Here is a 24,120-nt window from a genome sequence, read left to right on the forward strand (position 1 = left end):
TTAATTCAGCAGCACTTAAAGATCTAAGCAACTGAAAGATCCTCACAGTATCATGCATGATTGATTATAAAGCGAGAGCACATTACATATATATAGTACGTACATAAAACAAACAACTAAACCAAAAGCGTCGACGCAGAGAGATTGAGAAAACACAACACGTTATACGGTAAAAACAACAATTTTTTTTTTCGAATAAGAGGCAGCATCTGCACTGATTAATTAATTTAATTTCTAAACAAATGCTAGTAGAATAATAAGCTTAATTCTTAATTAAATCCCCATTGAAGTGAACCAATGGAGGAACCAATTAAAGCTATAGCTAGACTAGATAGATATCTAGTGCGTCGCCGCGATGAGCAGTAGCAATAATATTGCGGACATGGCGATGGCATTGGCAGGGATGGTGCGGAGCGCCGAATCGGGGAAGAAATCCGGTGATGGCGGCGTGGGCACGGGTTCATGGTCATGCGGAGATGGGACGGTAGGCAGGTCACGGTTGGGACGGCTAAGCTGTGGAGGAGGAGGAGGAGGATTAGATGCATCATCGCCTGTCGCCGCCGCCACCGTGCCTGATGGTGACGCACCGCCGCCGGCTGCACGGACAACTGAAAATAATCAAACCATTCAAAAGTAGTAAGAGAAAGAGCACATTTCGGTGATGGGGGTTAGAATTAGATCAAGTTAGTGATCGATCGACGCACCTATGCGGAGGGGATCGCGCGACGGCGCCGTTGTGGTGTTGCCGCCGGCGGCGGCGGCGGGCAAGTGGTCGTGCTGCTGATCTCCGGTGGTGCCGGGCAGGAGGGGAGCGAGAAGGACTAGGACTAGGAGGAGGAAGCGGAGCTCCATTGGCGTCTCTAGTCTTAGAGAAGTAATGCAAGGATTAAGGCTGAGTGTATGTTTGTATGATTGTATGCAAAGTGATAGCCGGGGTAGCCAAGTAGCGGATCAAAGGCATGTTGGCATATAGTCATAGAGAGGAAGTTGCTGGTAGATGGACTAGCTTTACATAGGCATGCATTTTTTTGGATCACGCCATATGTCCAGCATGCATGCATGCATGTATGATGAGCCTGCCGTTGGAGAGGTTATATGTGGGCATACAACCTCCGTGGCAAAGCACACCAAATCTTACCCACCATGGTTTGAAATTTCGGTGATATCGGACCATACTGGCAAGCACAAATCTTCCCCAAAATTTTCGGATTTTTCCAAGTATTTGTGAATTTGGCCAAATTCAATGAAAATATGTTAAAATTTAAAATAATTTTGGTCGAGAAAAAAAAATTCATGAAAATTTTAAAATTCTGGCAACCACCTTAATTTTGGTGACTACCAAAAGTGCAAACCCTACCCGTTACCGAAAATTACCCATATCCATTGGGGGCTGTGTTCGGGAGGCCTCCTGACACGGAAAACGAAACACCCGATTATAGTGAGATTAATTAAGTATTAGCCAAAAGAAACTTGAAAAATGGATTAATATGATTTTTTTAAAATAACTTTCATATAGAAAACTTTTGTAAAAAAGTGTACCGTTTAGCAGTTTAAAAGGCGTGCCTATAGAAAACGAGGGAAGTGAGTTGGGAAAGAGGGGAAAAGAACACAACCTAGGAGCATGTGTAGCAAGTTCTAGTCAGCAGGCTAAACCATTTTCCACATCATCAAAATACTAGCCGGTGGAGTAGGAAGAGAAGGGAGAACAGAGCGGGTGCTCCCTCTATCACTCTCTCGGCTGAAGCGCATTGTACGAGAGAAGAAACGCAAAGCTGCCGGTTCGTTATCCCCCAGTGACGTGCATCTCTGCTGCTGCTCCCCCCGGCTCACTTCCTCCGAGTGCCAAATCGCCCCTTCCTTCCGCTTCAATGTGTAGTATATATATTCACTCCGTCCCTAAATATTTGACGTAGTTGACTTTTTTAAACATGTTTGACCGTTTATCTTTTTCCAAAACTTTGTGAAATATGTAAAACTATATGTATACATAAAAGTATATTTAACAATGAATTAAATGATAGGAAAAGAATTAATAATTACTTAAATTTTTTGAATAAGACAAATGGTCAAACATGTTTAAAAAAATCAATGGCGTCAAACATTTAAAGACGGAAGGAGTATATAACAAACCCAAAGAAAAAACAATCCACTTCCATGCCATCAAGTTTCAATCTTTGGGTCACTCGGTTTGTTTCTAGGACTGAATCACATGGTTCCTCGCGTTGATTCTTTTGCTCTCGGGCCAAGCAATGCTGAGAGAGATAAGAAGCTTCGGTTGTTTTCGTTTTGGGAGCTGCTGGATGAAAATTTTCATTCTGGAAAAAGTTTCCTGGTCATAATTACTTAAAAACTTTTTAAGCAAATTAGTATCAGCGAAATAGGATATAGGAACTTTTGTAAAGTTGCAATGAGGGAAAGAGAAAAAAAAATTCCTTGCAGAAGGAATCATGGTACAAGGACATCTCTGTTAATCTCTTGCATTCTGCTGCTTGTGTTTCTAAATTCTACACATGGAGATGCAACATTTAACTGGTTTTGTCGCCTTTTGTGTTTTTTAATCTAGCTGATATAGAAAACCAGTCTTAAGTTTTATGTAGTTCTGGTCTTTTGTTTTATTATTAGTAGCACTCTGTATCATTTAACTGCGTAGGCACGAAGCTTGTTTCAGATTCTATTAATCTTACTGCAGGTATGTGAGTTTTGATCCCCATGGCCATGTAACATTCTCTCATAGTTTCATGATTGCAAACAAAATAACCTTCGTTGTTATGGAATTATTAGAAACACATAATGTCATTCACTATGAATAACCGTCTCTTTGTTTTTATGGTGAACATTTATATAAATTTGAAAGATAAACATAATGATTAATTGGAAATATCTCCCACTGTATAATTTATGATTATAGAAACACAGATATGAATCTCATATTCACACTTAAGCATTCCAAAGTCTGTCACTTCACATATGTTCAAGTCAAGTTATCTGTTGTAACTGAATGTTCTATGTTATGCAAATAATAGCTGTGAATGATTTCTTAGCTAAATTATATTGGTTGGAAAACATTATTTTGGTAAGACCATAGGAGGGAATTTCTCTGGAAGTATCAAATCACAACTGTGCTGATTAGGGTTTTTATATTGCATAGTCCATGGTTAAAAATATTGAGTTGGAAGGCCACACAAATTTTGTAGCATCACCCTCTGTTCCATTTACAATCAACTTGTTGAGTAAAGTCCATCACCGGTCCCTAAACTAGTACTGTTGTATCATCCCGGTTCCTAAACTCGCAAATCGATCGTTCAGGTCCTCAAACTTGTTCGACTGTGTCATCCCAGTCCCTAAACTTGCAGATCACTCATTTAGGTCCTCCAACTTGTTCAGTTGTGTCACCTCGGTCCCTAAACAGGACGGTCTAAAAACTTTATATCAAAAAATAATTCATAACTTTTTCATGTGAACTCTAATGAAGATAAACTTTATATCAAAATTGTAGCCCTCGACGCGACCTACAACTTTGTAGTTGAAAAGTTTTTGAATTAAAACTGTTTAGGGTCCCAAAATATTGTTGCCTGTTTATAGATTTTGAAATTATAATTTTAAAATTACATTTTGGGACAAAAATGACTTAAATAAAAAAAATCAACTACAAAGTTGTAGATCGCGTCAAGGGCTACAAGTTTGATATAAAGTTTATCTTCGTTAGAGTTCATATGAAAAAGTTATGAATTATTTTTAAATATAAAGTCTTTAGACCGTCCTATTTGACAAAGATATTCAAATCCAAGTTTAGGAAACGGGGTGACACAACCGAACAAGTTGGAGGATCTAAGAGAGTGATCTGCAAGTTTAGGGACCGGGATGACACAGTCGAACAAGTTTGAGAACCTGAACGGTCGATTTGCGAGTTTAGGGACCGGGATGACACAACGGTTTAGGGACCGCTGATGGACTTTACTCACTTGTTCTTACCTGACAAGATCTCCTATTCTTTTGTGTAGTACTGCTGTGACTTTACCTGAAAATTAATTTCAGAATTTTTTTTTGTTGTACTTGATTCTCCTATAGGATTCCCCCTCTTTTTTTTTTAAAGATAAAGCAAGATTTATTGACTTTAGACAATCACAACAAGATTATACTCATCTTAGACAATTACATCAAAATAATATAAAGTTCCTTTCCCTCTTGTATCACATATCACAGTTTCTCTGTTTATATTACTTTGTAACATAATACATACATATACTCTCTCTTTTCCTAAATGTTTGACACTGTTAACTTTTTTAAAACATGTTTGACCATTTGTCTTATTCAAAAACTTTTGTGAAATGTGTAAAACTATATGTATACATAAAAGTATATTTAATCATAAATCAAATGATAGGAAAAGAATTAATAATTACTTAAATTTTTGAATAAGACGAATGGTCAAACATTTTTAAAAAAGACAACGACGTCAAACATTTTGGGATAGAGGGAGTATATATGAAGAATTCTTATGAGTAGTACACAACCCAATAACTAACAAGCTCCTGATGGTCCAATGCCAATCAGCTGCCGTTTCAAGTCATACACAACCTCCTTGGAAGTCTGCATCAAACTTCCAATAATAGAGACAGATTCAGTCGGCGCAAACGCCAGGCACCACACGTCCTGCTCCTGCACCGATCTCTCGACGAACACCCCATGGCTGCCGAGATCGAACCGAGCTCCATCGTCGAAGTGCAGGGATATGGCTGGCATGTCTCCCTCATCAACACTCCTCATGTCGTAGCAGTTGCGCTCGCTCTCCTCCTCCGCCGCCCCGCGCCGCAGCAGCAGCTCGCGAATCCGCTGGCTCAGCACGGACAACGCACGGTCCGGGATGTAGGACAGCTCTGAACCTGAGTCGAACACGACGCCCTTTCGACTGAAGATGCTCGGCGATAAGCCGAGCCTCTCTCCATCGACAGAGATCGCGGTGAGATCAACGAAGAACAATTCTGTGTTTTTCTTGCGTGCGACCATCTTCGTGTACCTGACATCTGTTCTTGTTGCGACTTTGCCCAAGCTGAAATAGCCTGTGGTCTTGCTGAAGAATCCCCTCTCGCTCTTCTGCAGCGGCAGGCAGTAGGAGAAGCAGTCGAATGTCGGTGAGCTTTGCTTCAGCACGGACATTGCGCCAGCACCCATCCCGAGTAACCCATCCACATTGCCGAATTCGTTGGCGCCGAAGCTGTCCATGTTGCAGCCGAACGAGAAGCCGGGGATCTTCTGAACATCAGAGAATGTCAGGGTGTCCTGGTACAGAATGCCATAGGAGGCCGATCCATCTTGATATGAAACACGGAATGGGCAGTCAGGATAGTTCTCTGAATCTTGGCAGTGGGGATCACTGCCTCCAAGCAAGCACATGGAAGTGCCACAGGACACCTTGGCACATGTGGTAGATCTTGACTGCAGAAATGTTCTGGGGTTGGTGTGGCAGCCGTCGCACTCGCAGAAGACCCAGGATGTGGAGCTCCCGGTGTCTATCTCTACGATCTGTGTCTTGGCTGGTGTGCCAAGCCCAACTGATATGACATATAGGGATGTTTGTAGCCCTCGATCCCATCCGACCTGTACAGCTTTAGTTGATAGCCTTGATGTTTTGTTGGTGATATATCGGAAAAGGGGTATCCTTTTCCCAGAGAACAGCTCTGCAAGACAGAAAAAGGAGAGGGAAATTAATTGAGAGGAAGAAATTTTACGTTAAGGGCTCCTTTGAAATGCAAGATCGAGAAAACGTAGGAATAGGATAGGAATACATATGCAAAACAGAGAATTGAAAAACGTAGGAATGTTGTAGGAACGTGTGTTTGATTGGATCGTAGAAAACACACATGAATGGGTTTGGATTATTAAATTAAACTAGTTGGCACCCCGCGTCTTGCCGCGAGTTTTGTAGTCAAATAAAATCGTAGTTTTAATGGTTATGTGCAACTCTATATATATACAAAATATATGATAATGTGGCTTTATATATATCTTATGTTACTACAATACAATTCATGCTTTATTTTTCCAAACGTCATTGTGTATTGTTATAATATATGAATATTATTTTCATGCGCAATATGGGTATCGTTGCAGTTAGACAATTTGTATCTCTATGCTTCATTCAAGCTTTTTCTGAAAATTAATTCAGGTAACGATTCCTAATAATTAAATGCTAACTAATCATGCATAATAAAACAAAACACACATATAAACAATAATTTGAGTTGTATTCGAAAAGAGATGGTGTTATGCACAAAATATATAATAGTGCTGTGTGTGTCTATGAGGTAGAGCAAAGAGAGGTGATTGGATAACTAATAAATGATTGAATTGGACGAATAAGTAGCTTCTTGATCCAATGGTTGTTATGTTTGTACTAATGTGATTTAATGGTTTAAAATTGTTGATGATATGGCTTCTTGCATATCTTACTTTATAGGAGTAAATACCTCTTAGTGGGTACTAACTATATAGGAAGATACGATTGGGTGGGTTATCTACTTATACACATCTAACCTACACTAATTGAATAGACAAGTAATCATGAGCTATTAGATTTGCCTCGATCCTACGCGAGATAGAATAAACATGAGCTTAGAGTGGATGTTAAATTTCCTACGTTCTTCCTCTAGAATCATAGGAATGAAAAAGTTTCCAATGTTTTTGTTTCCTCATTTCTACAAATCAAGGCATGAATAAGGTAGGATCTCATTTCCTTTGATTTTCCTTCATTTTTCCTCCAATTCAAATTAAGGAGCCCTAATTGGTCAACCATGTCATTTTTTTTTCAAGGACTTAATTTTTTTACAGTGGAGTACTAACCAACAAGCCAACAATATATAGGTGATGGTGACTAGCTAGCTAGCAACTAGTACAAATTAATAGTGTGTTGTTTTGATGCATAATTAGTTTCATTACTGTTTCATTTATGAGTGCAGAACTAGACTAATTAGAATTCACACACACAACTAGACTAATTCAAACGACAAAATAAACTTTAATATTTGGCCCTTAAACATTTACAAATTCTATACACATGGTAATTATGTTTATGTTGGTTTTATTTCAATATTGAATGCATTCACAAAGAAAATAAGCAAGAATATGAAATAGAATTACTTATAACTCCAGGAAATCTCTTAGATTTATGCTATCAAGCCAAGTAACTAATTATTTAATTTCATATTATCTTTAACATATTTTCTTGCACGCAATTTATAACATGATGGCTATAGTCGCACGAATGAGCGACTTAATACACTAGTACGTACGATTGATAAATACCCATGAACATTATTTTCAACAAAAACTGCCCATGAACATCCTCAAACTTCAAAGTATTAAAATCTTATTAAATAAGATACCCACGCATATGTGCTATTCATAGTTACCAGCTAGTGAAGACGATGCGTTGTCATGTTTGTCGAACGATGACACAAGTTGCTTCTCGCAATGCACGTTGACGCTTCTGTCAACTACACACGCTATGAGGAACAGTAGGAAAATAATCCTCCTAGCCATGGTGCTTAATTACAGCTTCGACTAGTTTTACCACCACCGGTATATATATGCGGGTTAATTAATTAGCAGTTAGTTTATGCATGGATATCCTGACACGATTAATTAGTGTTTGTGCCTTGGGCGTTTGCTTCGTTCGTCACAATCTTTTGGTTTTTGTGTTACTATATTTTGCTTCACGCAAAGGATGTGGTAAATTGAGTTGGTCGATCGGTTGGTTGGTACAACAGGAATGCAGACCAAAAGATCACACACAGTGCTCCTACTTAATTTAACAGTTACATAACAATGCATGTAAATTTAGTGTAAGATATCTACCACGTTAATATTGCCATTATGTAGTATCAGTATTGTTTTATGTATGGGTTTTCATAGAATTTTGTGACGACTCGCAACTGAAGCAAAAACATAATATATGCATTGTTATATATGGCCCATTTAATTTGGCATGCAGACTCGAATTGGATCATGTGATCGGAGGTCCATCAATCAAAGCAAGTTGGAAGGTTATTATTTATTTATTTATTTATTTTGAGAAAGAGAGTGTGACCTCTCCCACTTCATTTTTTTCGAGCTTCTGATAATAATGTGCTATAATTAAGTCAGCTATAAGCTTATATGAAAAAGAGAGAACAAAAAATAAGGGTGTTGGCTCATATGTAAGAGTTAGCTCTACACATACTTCAAGACAAATAAATTAAATGTATAAATGAAAGAAAAAGAGAAGAAAATAAATTGTAGACAAACTTATAGCTAACATATTGTAGAGAGTAAAGTCCATCACCGGTCCCTAAACTTGTACCGCTGTGTCATCCCGGTCTCTAAACTCGCAAATCGACCGTTCAGATCCTCAAACTTGTTCGACTGTGTCATCCCGGTCCCTAAACTTGCATATCACTCGTTTAGGTTCTCCAACTTGTTCAGTTGTGTCATCCCGGTCCCTAAACTTGGATTTGAATATCATCTGGATCAAATAGGACGGTCTAAAGACTTTATATTTAAAAATAATTCATAACCTTTTCATGTGAATTCTAATGAAGACAAACTTTATATCAAACTTGTATCCCTCGACGCCATCTGCAACTTTGTAGTTTATTTTTTTATTTTAAGTCATTTTTTATCCCAAAATGTAATTTTAAAATTAAAATTTCAAAATCTATAAACATGCAACAATATTTTGGGACCCTAAACAGTTTTAATTCAAAAACTTTTCAACTACAAAGTTGTATGTCGCGTCGAGGGCTACAATTTTAATATAAAGTTTGTCTTCATTAGAGTTCACTTATGAATTATTTTTTGATATAAAGTTTTTAGACCGTCTTATTTAGGGACCGGGGTGACACAACTGAACAAGTTGGAGGACCTAAACAAGTGATATGCAAGTTTAGGGACCGGGATGATATAGTCGAACAAGTAAAAAATATGGAAGAAAACGAAAGTGACTTTGCTGTTATACCAACCGTTTCCATAATTGACCCTATAATTCTGGAAATTATTGTTTTAATAATATGGTAAATACCATTTTTTAAATACCCCAAATATGTTTGGTTCATGTCCCTATTTGATCTAAGGCCCGTCAACTCATCAACCAAACCCTTACTTGAGTGTATGGCTAAATAACAGACAACTTATAATTAACCTAGTGTAAGCTTGAATTATTTGGTCATATTTGGGCATATATAAAGGTAGAGTTTGATATGAGCTTTTAGTTAATCCACATCACTTAGAAATTGGAGTATCTACTTATAATAGTTGAGACAACAAGACCTGTTAACTATTAATGGACCAAAATATTTTTTTCATTGTCCTTATTTTCTTTTCATTCACCCCATACAATATAATTTATGTTAATAAATGCTAAGAATCAACTCTAAGCCGATTTATGTTAATTTATGTTAATTTCATTGTCCTTATTTTCTTTTCATTCGCCCCTATCTCTACTTAGTTATAAATGTGATTTTCGACATCTATAACTAGTTTCTGATCGCAACCAACATGTTTCCATGCATATATGTTTTTTCTTGATATTTCCGATACCGTTTTAATTTCTCGCTTTATCGTTTTCGATTATGATTTCGAGAAAAATATAATTACAAAAAATGGTTGAAGCTATTTTCAAATCATTTTCATCCCTAATCGTAGATGCCATTTAGAGCGGATTTTAGTCTAAAACCCACTCCCAATGGAAGATTGGAAGTCCCATGTTAATTAGACACGCCTCTATTCCCTTTAGTTATCTCAGACTCTTAGCTTGGATGCAATTTCTTCCCTTTTATTTCAGTTTGAACGTATTGTGAAGGACTACTCACTGTTTATGCATCACCTATAGTTAGGGGTGGACAAAAAGTTCGAAACTCGTGGCTCGGATCATCTCGTAGCAAGCTCGGCTCGGATCGATTTGAACAAGGACTCTTAATGAGTCGAGTCGAGCTAGTCTTTTTGCTCGTGAGCTTAACGAGCTAGCTCGCGAGCTACTCGTTTAGCTCGTTAGTATAAAATATCACCATATCTTCATGAACTTATTGTTTCTTGACGAGTGCTTAGTCTTTTAATTACATCAAAACTATTCATATTTAGTGAGTATTATATTAGTTAGTATTTATTATTATGTTAATACATAATAAAATGTTAAATTTGAAATTATTAATATGACATTAATGAGATATAGCTCGTTAACGAGCTTAACGAGCCAGCTCGCGAGCCGAGCCGAGCTAGCCTTTTAGCTCGTTAACATTAACGAGCCGAACCGAGCTGGCTCGTTAAGACAACGAGCTCAAACGAGCCGAGCTAGCTCGTTATCCACCCCTACCTACAGTCACACATGCTGTGCCGTAGGGGTTTCCATCCACGAGAGAGAATCCATTATATGTCACTGAGTTTGTCACAAGTCTATAATTTACCATTGACTTTGTCACGTTCTATAATATTCCATATACTTTTGCTTAACTTCTACAATTTACCATCGCCGTCCGGTTAGCCTCCGTTAATATTGTACAATTTTGTCCAAATGACCAAAAAAAACCTTTGAGACAAAAACTTCTACAATTTGGACAAAAATTCTGAAGTATCATATTATAAATATAAGATTGTAAACATCAAAAATTTGGCCAAAAATCTGTCCAATTGGTGTCAACCTCTAATCAGCAATCCCACCTGGGATGGTTGACTCTATGGGAAGGAAGTGTTCAAATAAAATGAAGGTACATTTCTAGAGATTGATCCAGAATGGATTGGCTCTGAGTTCGGAGTCACAGAGAAGGAGCACTAAACAAGGGGTTCGATGTATCTTTTGTGGCAGAATGGAGGATGCTTATAATCTCTTTTGTGAGTGTGCTTTTTCGCAATGGGTGTGGAAAGTTTTACATGACAAAATATAGGCAGAGTTTCCTTACCCTGGAAGGGAGTACCACAATGCAAAAAATTTGGCGGCTTGGTTACTGGACCAGCTAGCTGATCAATCAGATCAGGTAACTTCAAGCTTTGTGGTGGCGCTCTATAATCTGTGGTCGGTTTGAAATGATGCTCGTTTTGCTACCTACCCTGAGCATCCAGATATGGTGATGGCAAGCAAAATCATGTTCCAATTGGATGAACTAGCCGTCAACCCGTGCGTTGCACGGGATATTTATTAACACGCTGTAAATATTAAATTATAACTATATATTGGATATCTTATGAATTATAATGACTTGGTTAAAAAAACACTTAACATCAATTGCTAATTGCTATTATTAATCTCTAAAAAAATACTGAGTTGAGAGTATGAGATAGGAACATAATTCTTAATTATGAAATCATAAAGTATTAAGTTCTGAAAAAAAATAAAGAGTTTGTATAGTACTTTGTAAGTATAAACAGTTGGTTAGATTAGTAGCTCTAATTATGTTATTCTTATGTTTTAAATTATTGCATTAAGAATCAGAACTGATAAGTATAAAGTTATACTTGTAGTTGAGTCCAATTTTATTGCTTTTAAATTCATTAATTATGAATATCTAAACTTATAATAATTAAATTATGAATTTATAAATTGTAATAGATGGGTTGTACCTAACATGTACTCTTATTTTAACCTATTCAATTGAAGGTGATTATTTTTTCCCCAGGATTTCAACTGTTTTTATACCCAGCATGGGATTGAATATATTTTAGCTCTAAACTTTTAGGGAGCCTAGTGAATAGTAGAAATAGATAGTTTAGTCTTGGTTAACTCACCTGTAGGCAAAAAGAGACCACAAAAAAAATTCTGCCCGTCTATATGAAGTAATAATTAATTATTGCAAACACCTACCCTCTAGTATTAAAAGAAATATTTGCAACTAAAGATGGCCATGATGCGAGGTTTGTTCAGTAAAAAAAAGTAGGCGAATATATAGCTAACCTAGTATATGACATTGTGATAATAGTGAAAGAAATTAATAAAGCTAATTGATAAAAGATCAGAAAAACAATATCATTGACATATATACTTGTGCTCATCCTTTGTATGTGAATGCAAGCAGAGCCTAAAAGAATTAGGTCATGAAATTTGTTCATGTCCTCAACTGATTGAAAAATATATAGGTACATATAAAAAACTACCCTAACAAAATCAAAATTTAAGAAAAGATTTAGTATAACCTGATCTCCACGCTCCGATTTAATTTGGATTTGCATAGATCAATCTATCTTTATGATGTGAGTGTATTATGCATATAGGAGTATTATTTTGTAAACACATAGTAACCTCCTTGTTTAATATTGGGCTGGATCAAGCCTTCGTCAAGCTAATCCTTCGTACATATCAAAAGCGAGGCAATCAGCATGACTCATGGATATAAATTGAACATTGATGAGGATTAATCAAAAATCAGTGGCGTTAACTTACATTATTTTTCTGATCATAATAGTTAATACATGAACATACATGACTCACCAAGAGGTCGTTGGATAGCCAAATCTTCATTGCACACTTGTTTTGGATCTGATCAATGGCATGAAGGATGATGAATTGATGATCAAGCCTCTGCACTGCTAGCTGGCGGCTGCATGGACGTGAACTTCCGGTGACTGATGAATCGATCATGGGTCTTCCTACACCGGCCGCTGCGTGTGCCTATAGCTTCGACCCAATTGATTCCGGTTGTGCCAGGTGTGGCTGATTTTTGTGGATGTATTCATGTGGCTTGAAACAGATCTAATCGTGTTACGGCGGAAACCATCTTTTCACTCCCGTAATAACTCCCTCATCTCCTCTATGTGAAGCAGTGTAAAATAGATTGATTTACAGATGGCCCACAAAGTTACAAACGGATTGGATTTATAATTTACGGTGACTGTAATATCAATTATTTAATCAACGGTTAGATTTTTCTGGTTAACATGAGAGCTCGTAGAAAGTGCCCGATTAGTATAGGTATAGATGGGCGAACTTGTCATCCAGGAACAATGGCCATATTCACGATTCATCACAGACTTGGCAAAGACCGCCGATCGGCTGGGTGAAGGCAAACACAAATGGGGATTTTGAGGTGGCACACAAGTTTGAAGTAGTGGGCCAGGGTGGCCATCCGAAATGACAGTGGAGTTTTTATGGCCGCGGTTGCACAGTATCATCCAAGGGTTAAGGATGCTACCAGGGCGGAATTTCTGGCTTGTAGCAGGGCGGCTAATCTTGCAGGAGAGTTAGTAGTATCTAAACTAATTATTGAGACCGATTCTTTGGAAGTAACTAGTTATCGTGCATCTGCAAGGCACGTTTTGGCATTATATACACAAAAGTAGAATAATAAATGCGAGCCTTTTTTATGCAACACTCCATATAAATTCTTCACGTAAAAATTGAGTTTCATAGACCATTGTGGGATGATAATTTGAATGATCTCTAAAAAACATGCATAGTCTATTCCTAGAGTGACAATATAACATGCAATGCACCATCCACCTTTATTAATAGAAATTCCAAAGCTCCATATGAGTGCCCCCGAGGAACAAAAGGATATCTACACAGATTTTATTCATTGGTAAAAAAAAAAAGAAACAACTCTGAAGTAGAGTCACTATGCTCACTGTTTATGTGAGATTGCTAGCATCTCCAGCTGGTAAAAAAATGCCAACAGCTAGCATCTCATTTCTCATTTGTAAAATTGCATCGTAGAGAGTAATATTATAGTCCATGGTTAGCAATCCCATGGCGGTAGACCTCAAACATATCAAAAATAACCGGGGAACTTTAATGACTCATATGAGGTAGTCGATGGTTTATCTATGAAGAGCACTTTTTGGAATATATCACAGATAATGTATATAATATCTATTGTAATACACATAATGATACCAATTATTAGTCCATTTGAGCCAGTAATTAAAAAAAAGGCATACCTTACCAATTGTAGCCAACAGTTCACTTCCTGGTCTCTCAACGCCCCCTCCTCTTACTATTGAGCCACAGAGCTGTTGCCACCAGATCCTCGACAAGATCAAATAAAAGGATTATCCCTAATTCAAATTCAATAAATTATCCATGCAAGGATTAGATAAAAAATATACCATATACTGCTCTGTATTTGGTATCAGTTGGCATGAATTTTACAAATTATACAGTGGCTTGAGACATCTGTGCATTAATAGATAGCAAACAAAGCAGAATACTGAAAGCATTAACCCTATACCTCTTGTATACCAGGGCACCACACCATAGAAAAGCTCACATTTTAGATCTAGCTAACCAACCTTCTATTATTTAAGATAAAAATGAACGTATACGTTCACATATATATTCTGGGTACAGCTGTACAGGGAGCATCAGTATCATGCTAATCCTAATAAGGATATGGACTCATCCTAAGTAACTGATGAGTAGCTCAGGCCACCCTAAGTTCCCCAAGAAGCAAGGCTTCCATTCTTGTTAAAGCCACTGCTGCATTTCATAAATAACTTTGTGGCTAATTCAATTGCATAAGGCTGCACATATGAAGGGACTGCTGGCTAGATGTGCTAGAAGCATAATCTCAAGCTGTGAAGGATAATAACTGAATTTGATCAGTTAATTCAGTTGCATATGCCATAGATTCTTTCAGTGGGATTGAAGATAACTCCACTTTCTAAAAAAAGAACTATGATATCTGTTGATAAGCAGATGAACTCCACTGTCTAAAAAAAGAACTATGATATCTGTTGATAAGCAGATGAACTCCACAATGGTTTTCCTACAGCCACAAGGACTTCATATGTGTTCTTCTCACATTGCAATCGAAATAACATTTATATGATCACAAGAGGAAAAAATACCTAGGAATGAAACTTCAGAGAGTTCTCGTTGACGAACAAAAGACCATGCAGATCGATTACTTTACTCTAGATCTTTGAATAATCACGCACCTTATTTATGATAAACCAGTTCAAGTATGAACTAAATTAATTTTTCAACTTCAGTAGACAGTGAGTTACCTTAAGAACATATGCTTGTCTTGAGGGCTATTATAGCAGAATAAGTACCATAAGTATGAACTAAATTAATTTTTCAACTTTAGTAGACAATGAGTTACCTCAGAATATATGCTTGTCTTGAGGGCTATTATAGTTGAATAAGTACCATGAACTGCAAAAAATACTAAAACTTTGTTCAAAACCAACAACTGCAACCATTGCACCATGGAGCCCATTCTCCAACGAAAGGAGAGACAGCAGTGAATAACTAACCTACAGTGGCCATAAAAGATCATCAAGTACAACCTTTGCCAAGATGTAGAAATGGTATACTAATTTATTTTATGGAAAAAGAAACCCAACATGTCTTCAGCATGTCTTCCTAGGCACTCTGACATTTTGTCTAAACTGTGCATGTTTCTCCATAGCTAGCTGTGGGAGGTCCATATCTTCTCTCAGAATTCATGAAAGTGCATATCTGAAGACATTTGTTTCTTTAATGCTCAAGCACATGTATTCATAGGAACAACTGACAACAATTGAGATATCAGCTTCATTAACAAAATTTTTTGATACAACAGTTGCCCAAATTGAGACACAAAGAAGTACGTGCAATACACAACATTAGCTCAGGAGGCCCTTGTCCTGATTGGCTTCCTCTTAATTCCTGAAGCCCGTTTGTGGATGTCATGCTATATTCAAATTTCCAGCACCCATGGAACTTGCTGGATATTTCACTCAAGAATCCGCATGGCCACATCAAGCCCCAAATGCATTTTCAGATACAAAATATATATCAGTCCATAGGGACAGAACTATAGAGGAAAAAATAATTTGTAAATTTACAAAGTAGAACCTGATGCCATGAAGATTCCATCAACCATGTAATTAACCTACTTATAGGAAATCCACCTCCAACATGGATACAGGAACATGTATCCAGCTGCATCGCCTTTAGTCCAGAAGCATTGCGAGGGATGGTATGATGTTGCCATTGCACCCTGCTATGAGATCGCCTTCTCCTGCCTACAACCTGAGACCACTGACTAGTGGAGCAAGAGAGGATGAATCTAAAAAACTAAATATTGTATCCATTAGCAGACTAACGAACGAAAGCTTATCTTCGGCCAAAGGGGGAACCACCTCGGCGGCGGCGGCGGCTTGCGGCAGCGGTGGAGTGCGGCGGCGGCTAGGGATGACCTCGGCTCAAGCGGGGCAGTGGCGGCTAGTGACGACCTTGGCTCTGGCGGGGGGCAGCAGCGGCTAGGGATGGCCTCGACTCCGGCGGGGGCAGCAGTGTAGTGTGGTGGCAGCGGGGACACGCGAGGAGGCGCGGAGCGAGGATGAGCGAGTAGTGGGCGGCGGAATCATCGATCTCGCGGGGGCGGAGTAAACACGCGGTGGAGAGAGTGCAGGCAGAAATCGCAGTGGAGGGAGTGGAATCGGTGGGCGGTAGCTGGTAGGGACGGTTGTGATGCGTGCGACGTGGATGGACGGTAGGGATTGATACATGTGATTTGGCATGTAGGATTGGAGGGGTACAACTCCTCCTTTTTATATTAGTATAGATATAGATATAGATGAGGATGGTTGCTCAGAAGGAAGTCAACAGATCGAATTATAGGTCTTTGGTACACAAGATTTGAAGATGAAGTTGAGTCCTTTGTGATAGCGTTAGTGTCATTCGGGTTAGTAGATCAGTGAATAAAGCTGCTCATAAATTAGCTCAAGAAGGTGTGTCTTTGAGTAGTTCTTCACTTCTTCTACATGGCTTTCTGTTGCTTCAGGTTTTATTACTTCGATTTTGACTGATGCTTGTAAGCATAACGGCGGGGGTGGGGGGGGTTGAAAAATGCAGAATTTAAGGAGAACTCTTTTTTTAAGTGTATTAACCGTGTTGAAAAATATAGGAGTTAACAACAAATGTAAACAATAAACCAATAAGAGGATTCTCCTTCATAGATGTAGAATGTAATTAATTGGATCAACTCAAATTTTAGGTAACTAAAAATATATAATATTAATGGATGTCCATACATTCTACATTACATGTAGTGGAAGTCTGTGCCATTCATCATTTCCTTGGGCTCTGGCAAGCGAGGCCACAACAAGCCATATTGGCGGTACCACCGAAGAAGATGGAGAGCGCCCCATCCTTGGATTCATAGGGCTCGACACCGTAGCAGGGCTGGTTGCTCATGTTACCAAACGTCCTGGTTGGCCTCTGCCAAGATTTGTCAATCTGCATGACCTGAATCCCATGTATATATGCGCTTTTCCCCATACCTTCTATTGGGTGATATCCGCTCCCCATTCCCGTTGTTGTGTATTCCTGGCCCTCATGCATGTTGCACACTTGGCCACCCCAGAAAGCTTCCTCGCCCTTGTCAAAGGCAGGGAAAGCCTCTAAGGGCCAGTACCCCAGCATGGTGTCCCCGTACATGGCACACCATCTGTTAGAAAGCATATCCTGTACACAACCATGGTGATATAAGTGTTTAATTCAAAATCATTAGTAGCCTAATACAGAAATTCTCTACTAAGGGGGTAAGTTAGGCAGTAGCAAACAACTAAACGTATCTCATAATTTTGCCAAAATTTTGATAACAATAAAACCACCCCCATCAAGCACTACATTTGTCTATACACGTCGTTGAAATTTTACCAAACATACCTCCGAATACTGTTAACTGTTTTTTTACTGTCAAAATTAAGTATGTTGAGGTTAGGAAAAAAAGAACACTCTAGCGGTGGTGTTTAAGTTTACTTTGAATAAAAGAATGTGTAATTGAAGTCATTACCTTGTAAATAGTGAGATGGGTCTCATACTGCACGTCCCCATACTCTGACAAAGGGGCTAGGGCTGCCCCAAATGCATACTCATTCGAAATTTGCACGAAACCAGCGCAATTCAGGTTGAAGCAATCGACACCGTTTTGTGGATCCTGCGTGTGTGTATATTAGAATGTGCAACAGAAACTATATATGGTTAATTCTAAGTAATAAATTTACCAACGAATAAAACATTCTAACAGCATATATCAACTATTACCACAAATTTATCACTACTGGAGAACCCCACATCTCTCCCGGTTCGCAACCCCCTTTACTCCCGGGTAGCGAACCGGGAGAAGGAATCCAGGACTAAAGATCGCAGTCTTTAAACCCGGTTCAGATACCCGGGAGAAAAGATTCATCTTTAGTCCCGGTTGGTAATACCAACCGGCACTAAAGATGGCTAAGCCACGTCCCGGTTGATCCTCTTTTCTTTTTTTTTTCATTGTTAATTTACTACTGACAGTTAATCCTGTATTTTCTCGCAAATCGGGTGAGAAGCATATCCCCAAATCAAACCCCAAATCAAGTAACATCCCAAATCATTCACCTCAAATACATCACAAATCCTTAAATAAATTACACACAAAATAAAAACATCGCAGATCCATGCAATGAATCACAAATTCTAGAAATTATACATCTAGTGAATCACAAATCACAAATCACGAAAAAAAAAGAGGACGCCGGCCGCCGCCTGCGTGCGCGGCCCGCCGCCGTTAGCCTCCTGCCCGCGCTCGCCCGCGCCGGCCTCCGCCTGGCCCAGCGCTCGCCCGCGCCGCCCGCGGCTCAGCCCGCCGCTCGGTCGTGCAGAGGGAGGAGGGGGAGTAGAGGGGAGGAGGAGGAAGGGAAGAAGGGGGAGGAGGGGAGGGGAGGGGGAAGAGATTGGATCTGAGGGGAGGAGAGATCAATGGAGGGGACTTAACTGATCTTATCTAGGACTTAACCGATCAGATATGGGGGAGAAATATTTACTCCCGGTTGGTAACTCCAACCGGGACTAAAGATAAATCTATACTCCCGGTTGGTAATACCAACCAGGACTAAAGATCTAAATGATCTTTACTCGACTAAAGTCCAACCGGGACTAAAGATCCTCGGTTCCCTGGCAGGCTTCTGACCGGGGATGAACCGGGACTAAAGATCCGGTTGGTAATACCAACCGGGACTAAAGATCATTTTTTTAACCGGGACTAAAAACAGTCTTTAGTCCCAGTTCTTATTAGAACCAGGACTATTGTGGAAATCGCTCGACCCTCCAAAGATCATTTCGCCAGTAGTGTATAATTACTTCCTTTGTCCCAAATAAGTGTAACTATATAGTTCAAATTTGTACTACACAGCTGTATTTATTTTGGGATCGAGAGAGTATTACTTAATTACATGACCCCAAACGTTGCATCATCACTTATTTATGAGGGTGTGGTTGTAGGATTAGCATATACTTAAAAGTGCTGATGACGTGGATTAACATAGAGCAAGCTTTATAGGAGTAAATGATCTAGTGGGTACCACCTATATAGGAAGAAGGGATTCCAATATTCCATAATATAATTAAATACCGTCGCTGCGTTGCTATATGAATGTGCTTACAAGAAATCATGATATTTACCACTGTTCGGATGAACAATCTTGTTTTACCGTGGGATTCCCCATACAGAGTAGGGGCTACCTGAAACAGTAAGACTTAGTTGTTAGTTTTTCTTTTTAATTAATTGAGCTAGTACAGTCTGTTATTAAAATTAATTGGTGATGCAACTAAATTAATTAATTAATTGTACAAAAGGTTAATAAAGTTGCGTACCATCCACCCAAACTGCAACGAGGCACCATGTCCATTGGTTATTACGATGCCATTCGTGCTCCACTCGTTGGGCTCTACTCGTATGCCCCACACGTTTACGTCCCCTCTAGCGCCATATACAGTTTGAGGTGCTTGGATTCCTGCATACTGAAGAATTGAAATTACAAACAATTAACCTAGCTAGCTAGCTATAAGACAATCAATCGAGTCATACTTAGCTAGTACACATATACTACACTCAATAGTCAGATAATATATGAAAAGTTAACATCATTTGATGAGAAATGAAAAAATATTTAACCACCGACCCCTAAATGCGAGTCGGGTGGTAGCGGGCATTCTTGAAGACATAAGAGGTAGAGAAATTAAATCGCTTTCAAACTCCCTTAGGTTTATCTGTCGGTTCCTTGTTCCCTATAATAAGTGTAATCTGCATCTATCTCTTGTATTGTTCTTGTAAAACTCTCTTTCTCTATCTAATATAACCGGCAATTCTCTCGTCGTCTTCTATTAAAAAAAAGTTAACATCATGGTATATTTTAGGACAAAGAAGTATTTTATATAGAAACCGATGCTACAGTCAATAGCACGTCCCTAGGATTAACATGTACTCCTAGTACAGCTGTGAAAATAAATATATATACCTCGATGTAGCAACCATTTGGTTGTGTGGCATCAACCTCAAGCTGAGATTGTTGTGTGGCCCTTCTAATTGCTATAGTTCCATCGGGACATCTCCCATTGTTTTGCCATGCTTGTCGAGCTGTTTTCGCTCTTTTGGAGAAAGGCAATTTGCCGGGTCGTGTCTAGCAAAGTTAACACAGAAATCAATTAATAAGAAAAAAGAAGTTGCAGCACATATATTGGCATGCCAATTGTATAAAACCAAGAAACAAAGTGAAGGAATATTCAAATAATCAAACATGCATACATGAAAATTAAGTTGGATATATTGCGTACCTTGATTGTCGATATTGTGTGGTTTTTAAGGCGAGGATTGTTGAAGGCTGGCTGTTGATAAATGTTGATGCAGTCGATAACATCACCGTCGTCAGCCTAACACAGTAGAAGCCTTAATTTGCTTTATCTTGTATATATACTTGTTTAGGAAAATTTGGATGCTAATTGCAAAACTAACAAGTAATAAATTATTTTTTTTGAGAATAACAAGTAATAAATTATAAAGGAAATTAAACGGGCGTAACCTTTATTGACTTGATGGCCCGTTTGGTAGGTTCTGCCACGTCGATTAAAAACATCCATATGAAGAGGGCACCCGAAATCCATGAGATTGCCTTCTTCATCTCTCTCAACACCAAGTAAATGCTGTGTGTGGTATGCTCTCTCGTGCAGATGCTGAACACCGGATGCATGCAAAAAGCTCAGCACGTACGAAACGTCAGTGGATCTGTACTGTTATATAAGTAGAGTTCAACAAGGACTACACACACCAAGTGTGTGCCTAAACAACTGCCTATAACTATATACGAAACCATCTGTTCTCTAGGGCAGTTTCAAGAGTGTGTGTATATATGGCACTATACTACTATCAGATCGATAACAATGTTTTCCTAGTAGTAACCTAAGATAAAAAAGACTCAAATTTGATTATGTTGCATGTGTTAAGCCGTTGTTGATAGGCAACTGAAGTACAGTATCAATCAATCAATACCTATCTGAATATTTTTAGAAACTCCAACGTTAATATATATACTATCGTTTATTAACTACCTCTCCATCCCAAAAAAAACCAATCCAAGCTATGTGTCCAGATTCGTAACTAGAATTTGTCTTTTTTTTCGACGGAGTAGTACACTATAAATATGCAAAATTTGCTACAGGACACTAAAAAATTGTGTAATTAGCTGTGGGACACTCGAAAGACGTGAATTTAACACTCTCAAAGTGTGGTAATTTAAGAGAAGGGAAGCTCTTGTACAGTTGTACTAGTCGACTTTGCAGGTTGGGCTAATGACCCAAAATAGGGGTGGGTAAAAATGACCGATAAAAAAAAACCGAGCTAACCGATAAAAAAAAAACAAGATAAAATTTTCAACCAGAGGTTCGATTAGGCTTTTTTCACTAATCGAAATTAATTCGATCATCACCCTGCTCAGTTAATCGAAATATATTTAGGGGATAAACCTAAGTAGATATCTTGATCTTGGTTGAATTGATGTTAATTAGTTCGAAGTTAGAACTAATATGATTATGCTATCATGATGTAGGTCGGTGATGCTAAAAATATCAAATAGTCAAAGTTATATTTGTCCGATGCCAAATTAAAAGAAGGAAAACAAAAGGTCGATCGAGGTCATCTATATTCCAAATTCCTAACGATCTAAAGTTGTGATAATGCGATTTAGTAGCATTACTAAAAAAGCATTTTTTTTGTCAAAAAGGATTTTCGCGTGCGGTAGACGAACCGCACGCATCCAGATGTCTACAAAATTCACTATTTTTACGTGCTAGTGCGTATGTCGCCCGCACGGAAAAAAATTCGAAAAAAAACCTAGAATCCAGCGGCGGCGGCACGACGTGCATGCAGGGCCAGCGGCGCCGCTCCCGGCTGCCGCCGCCTCCTCGTCGGCGGCGGCAGGGACGGTGTTGATCCGGCCAGTGCGCGTGCGCGCGGGGCCAGCTGCGCCTCTCCCAGCCGCCTCCTCCTCCTCCTCCTCGTCGGTGGGGGCAGGGCACGTGCACGCGGGGCCAGGTGCACCTCCCCAGGCCGCCTCCTCCTCCTCGTCGTCGTCATCGTCGGCCAAGGACGCCACTCCCGCCCTCAACGGCAGTGGCGGCGGCCTCCGCGCTCCCGCCGGCCTCCCGCTCAAGCCCGCCTCCGAAGCTTCGCGGGTGAAGGCGAGGGAGTCATTGCCTTCGCCGTCGGTCGGTGCCGCCGACACCCGACTGTGAGAGGAGATGAGAGAAAACAGAGTGAGAGAAGAGGAGATGATAAGGATGAAGTTTTGAAATGTGGAGGGAAATGAGGAACAAAGATAGACTTATAGGCGGGCCTTCAAGAGGCTCACATGTGAAAATAGATTTTTCCATGCGGACCTCTTAAGTGGCCCGCTTGCGAAAATATAGTATTTTTCCATGCGGGCCTGTTAAGAGGTCCGCATCGAAAATTGATTTTTGCGTGCGGTCTTCTTAAGCCGCACATGAAAATGGAGGACGATTTTCGCAGACGCGACCAGTTATGGTTCATCTGCAATCTAAAGAGTCCCATGTACAGGAACATCCTTTTTATAGGCAAAATTTGCCCTGGGACACTGTTGATGCGAAAAACACACACTGGCTTAGAAGATCTGCTTAACTTCAGTGCAGGTCCAAAAATCTTGCATTTAGGTTCGTGAGTGTGCCAGTTGATTTGATCCTGCAATCAATAAGAAATAAAGACAGGAAAATAGTAGTTAAATCCATAAACGATAGCCGATCGGCCAGCCGCCGATGACATATCATTTATCAAATTCTTTGAGCTGATGTCATATCTGAATCGATCGGTAGCCATAAGCCAATAAGATAGAACTAAATCTATTCAATTGGCTGTAGGCATTAACAATATATAATCTTTCTTTCAACGTATGCTTAAACTAAGTGATTGGGATAGATCGGTCGCCATGCCGAGACAGTATAAATCACTTAAGTCTAAGCATACACTAAAACAATGATTATATATGTTTATAACATAGCCGATCAGATAGATCTAGCGTGTACCGGCTAATACTCCGATACCACTCTATATTAAGATATTAAAACAAGTAGAATATATCAAACAAGAAGCCTAATATACCTTACTGCAATAAGATCTTAATATAAATGGTAGATTTAACATATCAATCAAGCATATATGATGTGAAGTAGTTAAATCAGGTAAGATCGACTGAAACCCTGATACTATCTCCTTCGATAAACATAAAGCAAGCTAGATATCATGATTATAGATCTTACTTAATAGATCGAACTCAACCGATGCAACATTAAATATAAAGATAAGTATAAAATCTAGGCAAGATGATGAAAACCTATGAGAGATGGTAGATATACGATATAATCTAGATTAATAACAAAACATAACTATATCGGTCACTTCCTAATAATAAGAAACAGCCGATAACAAGCTATATAGCGCAACTAACAGAGATTATAAAGCATATATGATAACTCGACGAATTACATAAACAGGATTAGAGTATCATAAAGATAGAAGCACTAATCCCGAGAACGCAAACCACCATGACAAGTTTACCTCTAGTTGAAGATCGAATCGATGCAGTTCAACCCGAAAGCAAGAACTCGTCGAAATAGGACGAAAGTAAAAAGGGTGGCGATGCGCCGAGGTTGATTAAACTATTGTTGTTTGATTACATGGATTCGGGCCATATTTATACCCGAGGTACAAAATATGTTCTTGCCGGACACGACTCTTATCTCTAACAAACTCTAAGGTACCATAAGTCTTTGCGGCAGACTTTTGCCCAAACATATTTCTAAGGAAATTACACAAAATATCCTAATTAATAGATACAATTGCCTAT

The 24,120-nt window shown here is 39.0% G+C and overlaps 3 protein-coding genes across 3 annotated transcripts; all 3 read right to left on the bottom strand.

Annotated features, from left to right (window-relative positions):
• Positions 1-339: 339 nt before the first annotated feature.
• Positions 340-928, bottom strand: LOC127754709 (uncharacterized). The gene is made up of 2 exons (XM_052280280.1): positions 705-928; positions 340-608 (listed from the first exon to the last, which is right to left on the bottom strand). Exons 1-2 carry the CDS (start codon positions 850-852, stop codon positions 340-342), a joined length of 417 nt encoding a protein of 138 aa, XP_052136240.1. The 5' UTR covers positions 853-928.
• Positions 929-4,092: 3,164 nt separating this feature from the next.
• Positions 4,093-7,540, bottom strand: LOC127755247 (protein ASPARTIC PROTEASE IN GUARD CELL 1-like). Its single transcript, XM_052280905.1, has 2 exons — positions 7,410-7,540; positions 4,093-5,678 (listed from the first exon to the last, which is right to left on the bottom strand). Exons 1-2 carry the CDS (start codon positions 7,537-7,539, stop codon positions 4,522-4,524), a joined length of 1,287 nt encoding a protein of 428 aa, XP_052136865.1. The 5' UTR covers position 7,540; the 3' UTR covers positions 4,093-4,521.
• A 9,377-nt stretch (positions 7,541-16,917) lies between these two features.
• Positions 16,918-20,958, bottom strand: LOC127755421 (uncharacterized). Its single transcript, XM_052281097.1, has 7 exons — positions 20,788-20,958; positions 20,543-20,638; positions 20,227-20,388; positions 19,583-19,729; positions 19,391-19,450; positions 17,745-17,888; positions 16,918-17,413 (listed from the first exon to the last, which is right to left on the bottom strand). The coding sequence occupies exons 1-7, from the start codon at positions 20,953-20,955 to the stop codon at positions 17,018-17,020; spliced, it is 1,173 nt and encodes a 390-aa protein (XP_052137057.1). The 5' UTR covers positions 20,956-20,958; the 3' UTR covers positions 16,918-17,017.
• Positions 20,959-24,120: the final 3,162 nt, after the last annotated feature.

This window comes from Oryza glaberrima, chromosome 11 (genome assembly GCF_000147395.1).
Source record: "Oryza glaberrima chromosome 11, OglaRS2, whole genome shotgun sequence".
In the NCBI taxonomy this organism is placed as follows: domain Eukaryota; kingdom Viridiplantae; phylum Streptophyta; class Magnoliopsida; order Poales; family Poaceae; genus Oryza; species Oryza glaberrima.